General features: G+C 42.5%; 1 protein-coding gene across 1 annotated transcript; it reads right to left on the bottom strand.

The window, feature by feature from the left end:
- Window positions 1-3403: 3403 nt before the first annotated feature.
- Window positions 3404-7355, bottom strand: LOC123442018 (protein WEAK CHLOROPLAST MOVEMENT UNDER BLUE LIGHT 1-like). Its single transcript, XM_045118149.1, has 3 exons — window positions 7088-7355; window positions 5403-6020; window positions 3404-5308 (listed from the first exon to the last, which is right to left on the bottom strand). Exons 2-3 carry the CDS (start codon window positions 5934-5936, stop codon window positions 3485-3487), a joined length of 2358 nt encoding a protein of 785 aa, XP_044974084.1. The 5' UTR covers window positions 5937-6020; window positions 7088-7355; the 3' UTR covers window positions 3404-3484.
- Between the last annotated feature and the right edge of the window lie 3644 nt (window positions 7356-10999).

The following is a 10999-nucleotide window of genomic DNA, read 5'->3' as shown; positions in this document are numbered from 1 at the left end:
TTTCCAAAGCCCGAATCCAACTTTATCATTTATGAATCTTTACCTCCGGACCATTCCGGAGCTCCTTGTCACGTACGGGATCTCATATGAGATTCCGAACAACATTTGGTCAACAATGTATACACCCCAATACAACTCTAGCGCCATCAAACGTTAAGCGTGCGGGCCCTATGGGTTCGAGAATCATGTAGACATGACCGAGACATCTCTCCGGTCAATAACAAATAGCGGGACCTAGATGCCCATATTGGTTCCCACATATTCCACGAATGTCTTTATCGATTGAACCATGATGTCAAGGATTCAGTCAATCCCGTACACAGTTCCCTTTGTCCATCGGTATGTTACTTGCCCGAGATTAGATCATCGATATCTTCATACCTAGTTCATTCTTGTTACCGGTAAGTCTTTTTAACCGTTTCATAATAGAAGATCATATGACTAACTCATTAGTCACATTGCTTGCAAGCTTCTTGTGATATTTCATTATCGAGAGGGGCGAGAGATACCTATCCATCACACGAAGTGAAAAAATCCAGTCTCGATCAACGCCAACCCAACAGACATCCTTGGAGATACCTGTAGAGCACCTTTATGATCACCGAGTTATGAAGTGATGTTTCATAGAACACAAGGCATTCATATGGTGCGAGGGAGTTGCATGATCTCATGGTCTTAGGAACATGTACTTTGACATGAAGAAAGCAGTAGCAATAAAGTTAAGTGATACGGTCGTATGCTAAGCTTACGGTTGGGTCTTGTCCATCACATCATTCTCCTAATGAAGCAATCCCATTATCAAATGACAACTCATGTCCATAGTTAGGAAACCATAACCATCTTTTGATCAACGAGCTAGTCCAGTAGAGGCTCACTAGGAAGATAGTGTTGTTTATATATCCACACGTGTATCTGAGTTTCCGGTCAATAAAATTCTAGCATGGATCATTATTGATTATCATGAACAAGAAAATATGATAATAACCGATTTACTATTGCCTCTTGGGCATATTTCCAACATATTCATGATCCAATCACCCCATTTATCGACACAACATTTCTTTTGCATAATTTGGCATAGAAAAGAGCATTTGACCTTGTCATGTATCTTTAAAGACAATTTTTAGCAAAATACCTGATTGCTTTCTAGAATGAATTTCATGCAAAATTTTATAGAGTTGCACCACTCCTTACACAATCTACCACCCTTTGATAAAACCAATTTGGGTGTGAGATACCACTTTGGTAGTTATTACACCTAGTATGTTTGTCAAAATCTGAACATGTATCTTATGTACTACTCTCTCCGTCCCAAAATAAGTGTCTCAAGTATAGTACAATTTTATACGAAAGCTAGTACAAACTTGAGACAATTATTTTGGGATGGAGGGAGTAATACCACTAAGCTCCCTAGGATTAGAGGCTTCACAATCAATTGAGGTCTCCAATTGAAATTTGGTCGCCCAATTTTGATCGGGTCAACAATTTCTCAAAACTCTCCCATTTAAATTTTTATACAATACACTATGCTTCCTAATTTTTAGATCTTCACAATTAATTGAAATTTAGAATTGGGTCTCCTGATTTTGGTCGGGTCAACAATCTCTCAATGAGCATTCTCATCTGATTCTTTTAGTTCAGATGCTTCCCAATCTTGGAGCTCTCACATTCGAGTGGCATATACAATTTTGAATTTGGTTCATATTTTAACGGGATCGACGATTACTCGAATCTATCGACAGCAACCGGACAATAAAAACATATCAACCGAGTGCACCCTCTCATAACCTTGAGAAAAGTAGTGCCGACATGTAACACTGTAGTATCAATATAGTACATGTAGTTAATAATGCAGAAAACTTCCTCACGTGAATATAGATTGATTAGCGGATAACACAGAATCACACCATGGAAGACCAACCAAAACATCGCATTAAATAAAGAAAAAACATACTTCATCATCTCGCCCACTCATCAAACCAAATATTCCCTCAGTTCCAAAATGTTAAGTGTTTGAAAAGTCAAATTTGTTATACTTTGACCTAGTATAGAGAAAAAATATCAACATTCACAATACTAACTCTGTAACTTAATACAAGACATTTTTGATATAGACAATCTCAAAAATTGTCTTATATTAAGTTATGGAGGGTGTACTAAATAAATAAAATATGAAAATTTATTTCATGATGAATCCATTGATATCGATTTGATAATATGAATATTGATATATTTCTCTACATATTTGATCAAACTTAAAATAGTTTTTACTTCTCGAAAAACAAACACACCATATATTTTAAGACAGAGGAAGTAAAAAAAGAAAATCCAACAACATCAACGGTGCAGGCGCACAGCAAAGTGTGCCTAACCCTTCTAGTAACTTACATTTCGCACAAATAGGTATAAATTTCTGTATCACTGTGGTACTTCTGAAATTAGAGAAACAATCACATGATTCAGCGTCTCAACATCCAAACTCCCCCTGCGAAACTTACCAAATAGATCTTTGAGACCATGTTTAACCACTTCCCAAAACTCCTAGTAGGGAATCCATCAGGACCAGCTGCCTTGTTATATTCCATATCAAAAACTGCAGATTTGATTTCCCCAAAGGAGAATTCTGCAGTGAGAAAATCGCTATCTTCTGAACTCAAGCTTTCACAAGTAAACCCATCAACGCTTATGTTGGTTATCTCTATATAGAGAGGGAGGGAAAGGGGATATTATTTTGGTTGGGTAGCACATTGTTTTGGATATATTTATCTTTTTTTTTGACAAAAGATATATTTTATCTTAAGTGTTGCAGGCCTACAGCTACAGCCTACAGGCTAAGGCTGATCTTTTGTTGTTTATCCAGTAGTGTTTATTTATACTTTACAGCAGTATTTTCATGCTATTGCCGTGGTATTCTTCTATTTGCATGTGTGAGCAAACCTGTGTGTGTTTCCTTCTGGAAAATCTCTCTTAGCATCAACCCTGGATGATGGAAGTCCCAATCAGTCTGCAGTTACCCGCCCCTTATTTTGCCTTAATTTGCTGAATCTTGGCTCTTCCACTATCCATTATTTGGTTATACAGAAAGGTCAATTATAATACCAATGGCATCGGAAGATCCCAAGCCTTTTATATTTCATATATATATGGATTTAAGTATCAACGATTTTCAAACATCATTCACAGACACACGGTATGCCCCCAGCTGCAGGTGTTTACAACAAATCGCAAGGCTTCGCAAAACAACCTTATTTACTTAATACACTATTTACAATTTTACGTTGTACTCCCTCCGTTCCTAAATATAAGTCTTTGTAGAGATTTCACTAATAGACTACATACGGATGTATATAGACATACTTTAGAGTATAGATTCAATCATTTTGCTCCGTATGTAGACCCTTAGTGAAATCGCTTAAAAGACTTATATTTAGGAACGGAGGGAGTACAGTGTAAAACAAGATATCTGTGTGTACACATGATCATTTTATGTTTGTGTCTGCACCTTTCTAGAGAAAAGGGTGGACATTTGGGGGAATAATGACTTCTTTTTCTTTTTCGGTAGCTTCTTGTCCGAAGCAAATCCATCCATGCTATTATCTGACATGTGCGATTTTGGTTCCGTAAGGACTGCCTTATTTTCCTGGTAAGAGGCCTCCTTGTATTCAGCAAATGGAGTACTCAAAGGACTAATTGCATGTTTTGCAGCTTCATGAGCTTTTCGAAGCTGCTTATGTTCAGATCTCCATTTCCTCAACTGCGCCTCGGCGCCAAGTTTCCCCTCCTCTGCCATGGCAGCCCTCTGCGATGCGATTTTGAGAGCATCCTTCTTTTGGTCCATACTCCTGCTTACTTCAAGAAGTCTCTCCAGGCTTCTTGACTCAGACTCTTTCGCCACCTTTATTTGCGCCAACGATGCCATCACCCTCTCATTGGCAAGCTCTTCTGCTTCATGAACCCTCTTGCTAAGAAGGTGGTATTCGCCTACCGGAAGTGTCACTCTAGGAGAATCTTCAGCACCTGTAGCCTCCTCACTCTCTTGCAATGCTTGAGCTGCCACTAGTGCCAGCCTCTCGGATGCCTTAGACGCCTCTATTTCTTTCAAAGCTGCGCGTAACCTGACCTCCGCAGTCGTGGCAGCGGCCTTGGCTTGCTCGGCTTCTTCCTTGGATTTCCTCAGTTCTTCTCGTGCCGAATGTGCCGCCACCTTGGCATCATCTGCCTCCTGGGCTGCTCGCTGCAGCATTTTTGGAATGTCTGCCATTTTTGCTCTGCTTTCTGCTTCCTTGGTGTACAACATTTCTATCTCTTGTTTTGTGCGACTGAGCTCAGCTTCTAGAGAAGAAACTGTGATGGATGCCATGCTCTCCCTCTGCTGCAATGTAACAAGTGAGGCTTTCTCCTTATCCAGCTCTGTCCTTAGCGATTCTGCAACGGCTTGTATTAAGTTGGCTTCCTCATTTGCTTTTGTTATGTTCCCTCTAACATCCTCAAGCTCCATTCTGGCTGATGCTAGAGCTTGCTTGATTGACCTACTCATTTCTCTATCTTCGTCAGAACCACCATGCTCCTCAACTGCTCCAGCTTCTTCACTCAATTTGTTTGCCATATAGGCAGCCAGGTCAGCACTCAGCCTAAGCAAATTGTCCTTGTTTCCATCAAGTTTGGACTGCACAGAGGTTTTGGATAAGATTTGCTCATCGAGTTGCCGCAATTCTTTTTTCGCCTGCTGCAGCTCTCTCTCCCAGGTCAGGCAATCCTGCTCTTTTGCCAAGGCTGCTCCAAGCCTGTGTTCTTCTGCTTCGTGATGCGCGGCGTGCGCCAACTCGAGTGATTCTCTGGATGCGAATAGTTCTAGAGTAAGCTCCTCAACTCGCTTCTCTGTCTCCTTCGCAGCAGAAGCAGCTTCCTCTGCTCTTTGGATTGTTGCATCCTTTTCACTTACCAAGGTGGTGTACTGTTCTTGTGTTAATCCTAATCCCTCCTTCACCATCTTCAGTTCATCAATAGCCTTTTGATTCCTTTCTTTGGCAACTGCCAGCTGTGTTTGGGCTATTACACTAGCTTCATTGTCGATCCCCAGCTCCATTTCTTGTGCCCTGAGCTGTGCAAGTTCAGAATCCTGCTTTGATTGCTCCAATTCAACCTGTGCTCTCTCCAGCTTGTGCTTCAGCTCCTCTACAATTCTTTTGGTTATCTCTAGCTCCTCGACGACTTGCGATCTTGCCATTTCAGCAGTTTCTGAACTTTCTTTGACTTGTGGAATGTCTTGTTTAACCTTCTCAAGTTCAAGTTGCATAGCCCCGCGTCTCTGCATATAATATAAATGAAGCTCTATAATTATTATAAGCAGTAAACGAAAACACAAAAGTTTAGATGTGCTCCTAAAAGAGGAAGTGCATTACCTCCAATGTGTGGGTTCTGTATGCTTTCCAGTCAACAATTCCTCCAAACTTGGTGACAGCCTCTTTAACAGACTCAAATGGCGCAGCAGTATCAACAAGACCTTTGTATGGCCTTTCAGACCTGCTTTCAGTTTCTCCTCTCTTATTTTGGGTGTAGGCAATGCTCACATGATGATCCGTATTTTCCCCATTAGATTTTCTTTCACTTGTTACCATGGTACTGTCACTGCCTGAACCATTATCAGATATGCTGTTCGCTTTTTCAGTGTTATTTGTGGAAGTTGCATCATCTGTTTTGTCGATAAGGGAATTGTTGGATGCTTGAGCTGGATCAGAGCGCGAGAACATTTCTGGTGATGCAGGTACACTATGACCTACATGGGTCTTCAAGTTCTCCTGGTGCTCTGTCAAGCTGTGAGGTAACTTTTCTTGAATCTCCAAGGATGGATCTAGATTTTCTGCAAGAATTGGTGCCTGCTTTCCAGCTTCCTGCATGCTTACTTCCCTGTGATGAGTGCTATCGGGAGTTTCCATGGTAGCGGAGAAATCGATGACTCTGCAGAAGTCCTTTCGTGCTATTTCATTCAGCAGGATTAGCTTTCTTGAGAAGATTTTCTCCTAAAGAAATTTGAAACAAAGAGACGGCAAAGCTTATTGAAGGTGAGGGCAAAGCCAGAGAAGTGAGACAAACGAAAGTCTCCACATTACAGAAAAAATAAGCTGTGAGAATGAACTCAAGTGTTGCAGAGTATTAGACAATTGTTTTTTTTGAAGTTATGTGTTTGTCATGTCCTACTCCTATCCATGAGTACCCTGGTGCTGCTGTGAGGTAAAGCTTGATTGAAGGTATATTATAACGAACATAACAGCCAGCTCAAGAGTTTTTTTTTCGGAGAACTATGGCATGTTTCAATATGGCTATGATCGTCATCCATTGTGACAGACTGACCTTTTCATTCCTGCAATTATTCAGCGACTATTCCACCTAACCTTATTGGATTTCCATATAGGCATAAAGCCAAACAAAAGGGAAAGGAAACGAACTTGCAACTTTTCTCTCCGGAAAATATACCATGTCTTAGGAAACATCGTGATTAAACAAGAGGAGTGTCTCAAGTTCCTGTCCCAGCGATGTTTTTAATTGCCAGTAAAGAAGTCAAGAACTATATATGCAGTCGATGAAATCCATGAGGTGTCTTCTGGCCATCCAAGAGGATTTGTTTTTTGTCTTTTGCCAGCATATTTGCTCTGTTTTTCGGCTTTTCATCTATATTGGACAACAAGACAGGTGTACACAGTCTTACGGATTGCGGAACATATCATGTAAAGATGATATAATTACATGCCTATCAATCAAATGAAATAACGACATAATAAAAACTATTACTTGGTTGCTAATGTATCAGTTCCAAAGTCCAAACCAAGAGCAGCTAGCTCACGTAACTAGAAAGAAGTATTAGAACCAAGTCAGTCTTGACCTGATCAACTCCCCAAAGGGACGCCAGTTGACCAGAAACAAAAATTGAGAATTCAGGAATGCACATAGCCCTCCTTCCCTGAATCAATCTTCCCCCGAGAACTCCCAGAAGCCCCAATCCATGTCGGGCGGCCGGGCAAAATCGACGGCTCCGCATCGAACGAACAGAGCTCAAAACAGGGAGATGGTATGAGCTCAGTTTAGTTACCTGTTTGCTCGCGGGATGAATGGATGAGTGAATTCCCTCCGGCCGAAGCGAAGCGACGCGACCGCTCCCGCCGATTGGAAACTCTGCCCTTTTCTCTCTTTGATTTGAGTTAGCTCTGCCTCTGCCTAGCTTGTTTTCTCTAGAGCCCAGGGGGAGACCTGACCGGGTGTGTCTCTCGCCTTGCTTTTCTCGGACTAGTACTGCCTCCGTGCAGCTCGTCGCGTCACTGCGCACTCCCCGTCGCCGTCGTCGTAGTGGCTCTGGCTCCGGGTCAGTGATTACGTAGCCGAGGATTTAGGATGGGATTGGTGGCGCTTTTGCGCATGGCACCCTCTGCTTTACTGAAAACCGCAAGCACTGAGGATTATTTAGGGTGTTATTAGGCCATCTCCAGTAGATCCCTTAAAACAAATATTTGAGGAAAAAAACGAGTTTTAGGGAGTTAAACACTAGCTAGCAGATCATCCAAAGGCAATTTTGTTAAAAAATAAAATACTAGTCACCCTTCCTAAAAATCATCACCACGTGACCAATTTGATCCGCCGCGCCGCTGTGGACTAAAAGTAACGAAACAATCGTTCAACCCCCGAGCTACACCGTTGTCGTCCAGCTTACGCCGGACAAGCCCCTAGCCTCAGCTCTGACACGCTCTCTCCCACCTTCTCTTTTGTTGTTGGCGTCGGATTTGTCATTGCCACCGCCACTGTCACAAGGGCCACATCCATCGACATCGAGCATCGATGTGGCCGAAAATAAAAGCATACAAGGGTGAGAAAGCGGATGTTGCCTTGTCTGCGAGCACTCGACGGCGGTCGTCGCCACCATCATCTTCATGTAGCAGCGGCTCTGTCGCCCATGCCGCCCTAGTTCCTGGATTGGTGCTCTTTTGCGGTTGCAAGTATCCGATTGTTTAAAAATCATTGAACACAGTAGAAAAATCCAAGGTAGACTTATTTGCTCGTGGTGACCAAGAAAGAAAGGTATAACCCAAATCCCTTTTTATGTTCACAATAAGATATACACCAGAATTTCGTTGCTCAAAACATTTTACACACTCAGAGAGGTTACAGTTGCAACACGTGGATATGGATGAATCTTGTAGCGGTTTATGTAAGTCAGCTGCTTGTTTATTACCATCACTGAAAGAGAAGTTAGATGACATGTTGCTAGATGCACTCAAGAAGCAAGTGCAAGCCGAAATCAATGACCAACAAAGAGCAAATCAACGACATGTAAGCGACATGCAAGCCGAAATCAAGTCCATGCAAGCCCGAAGAGGAAAATTTAAGAAGCTTCACCTTGCACTAGTAGTGGCTGTCTTGATTTGGTTCTTAGTCCCTGGATCATTTGCAACTCTTCTTTTGGTGGGGGCAATTGATGATGTTCTCAGGTTAATTACGCGACAATGAGTAGAGTTATCTGGTATGTATGATGTTATATATGTATATGATACTAATGTCTAAAAGTTATCAAATTATTCTATAATTAGTTTAAATATGTGTCTGAAATGAAGTGTGTTTAAAATGTGTTTATATGTCTTAGGGACTCAAATTATAGGGATCAGCTAGCTGCGACCCAAGAAATTGTTGGGGAACGTTGCATGGGAAACAAAAAAATTCCTACGCACACGAAGACCTATCATGGTGATGTCCATCTACGAGAGGAGATTTGGATCTACGTACCCTTGTAGATCGCACATCGGGAAGCGTTAAGAAACGCGGTTGATGTACTGGAACGTCTTCACGTCCCTCGAACCGTCCAACGAACAGCCCCGCGATCCGTCCCACGATCCGTTCCGATCTAGCGTCGAACGGACGGCACCTCCGCATTCAGCACACGAACAACTCGACGATGATCTCGGCCTTCTTGATCCAGCAAGCAAGACGGAGAAGTAGATGAGTTCTCCGGCAGCATGACGGCGCTCCGGTGGTGGTGATGATCTACTCTTCCAGGGCTCCGCCCGAGCTCTGCATAAATTCAATCTAGAGGTAAAACTACGTGGTATAGGTTTGAGTTGCACGTGGCAAAGTTGTGTCCCAAATCAGCCCTAAACCACCAATATATATAGGAGGGAGGGGAAGGGCTAGCCTTGAGGCACAAGGCCTCAATGGTGCGTCGGCCAAGGGAGGAGGAGGACTCCTCCTCCAATTTGGGTTGGGAAGGAGGAGTCCTCCTCTTCCTTCCCACCTCCCTCTTTCCCCTTTTCTTTTATTTTCCGTTGTTATTTTCTTATGTGGCGCCATGGGCCCCTTGGGCTGACTCCACCAGCCCACTAAGGACTTGTGCCACCACCCTAGTGACTTGGGCTCACTCCCGGGTGGGTGGGCCCCTCCCGGTGAACTCCCGCAACCCATTCGTCACTCTCGGTACACTGCCGGAATTGCCCGAAACATTCCGGTGACCAAATGAAACCATCCTATATATCAATATTCATTTCCGGACCATTTCGGAAACCCTCGTGACGTCTGTGATCTTATCCGGGACTCCGAACAACATTCGGTAACCACACATATAACTCAACTATACTAAAAACATCATCGAACCTTAAGTGTGCAGACCCTGCGGGTTCGAGAACTATGTAGACATGACCCGAGATACTCCTCGCTCAATATCCAATAGCGGGACCTGGATGCCCATATTGGATCCTACATATTTTCCGAAGATCTTATCGGTTGAACCTCAGTGCCAAGGATTCATATAATCTCGTATGTCATTCCTTTTGTCCTTCAGTATGTTACTTGCCCGAGATTCGATCGTCGGTATCCGCATACCTATTTCAATCTCGTTACCGGCAAGTCTATTTACTTGTTCCGTAATACAAGATCCTGTGACTTACACTTAGTCACATTGCTTGCAAGGCTTGTGTGTGATGTTGTATTACCGAGTGGGCCCCGAGATACCTCTCCGTCACACGGAGTGACAAATCCCAGTCTTGATCCATACTAACTCAACGGACACCTTCGGAGATACCTGTAGAGCACCTTTATAGTCACCCAGTTACGTTGTGACGTTTGATACATACAAGGTATTCCTCCGGTGCCAGTGAGTTATATGACCTCATGGTCATAGGAATAAATACTTGAGACGCAGAAAACAATAGCAATAGAATGACACGATCAATATGCTACATTCATAGTTTGGGTCTAGTCCATCACATGATTCTCCTAATGATGTGATCCCGTTATCAAGTGACAACACTTGTCTATGGTCAGGAAACATTGACTATCTTTGATCAACAAGCTAGTCAACTAGAGGCTTACTAGGGACAGTGTTTTGTCTATGTATCCACACATGTATTTGTGTTTCCAATCAATACAATTATAGCATGAATAATAAACGATTATCATGAACAAAGAAATATAATAATAACTAATTTATTATTTCCTCTAGGGCATATTTCCAACAGAAATAGCAAAATGAGATACAGAGCACTTTTGATAGTTTCTAAATATGAAATATGCTAGAGATGCCCTTAGAACGCGAAGTGCCATCAAAGAACACAGTAACTAATACTTCAAAGCATCTTAGCAGATCCAAAAATTTATACTAGGATAAGTTTTCTAATTTAAGGGATTAATGTGAGAGAACAATTTTTTTCCTTTCGCCCAAGACTTTTCTTAGATGACTAACTTGACTTTTTGGGCTGGTTCCTCAAAAAAATAACCATCCAAAAATTAGTTTTGCATCCTTGACTATTTTTGCTCTCGGAACGCACCCACTCTGTAAATTAAGGCAATCGCTCGACCTTTCTCTCGATGTTAACTCACCACTGCCCTCGTCGCTACCGTCGACTCCCCAAGTGGTTGGACGGTTCTGTGTTGTCAACGCAAAACCCACTGCCCTCTTGTGTACCTTCTCCTTAGTGGCTGGCGCCGGGGGATTTGGATTTGGCGAAGACGAGGAAATGAGGTC

This window comes from Hordeum vulgare, chromosome 1H, assembly GCF_904849725.1.
Source record: "Hordeum vulgare subsp. vulgare chromosome 1H, MorexV3_pseudomolecules_assembly, whole genome shotgun sequence".
NCBI lineage: Eukaryota > Viridiplantae > Streptophyta > Magnoliopsida > Poales > Poaceae > Hordeum > Hordeum vulgare.
The sequence above is the reverse complement of the archived record's forward strand: the minus strand, read 5'-3'. Positions and strand labels throughout refer to the sequence as shown.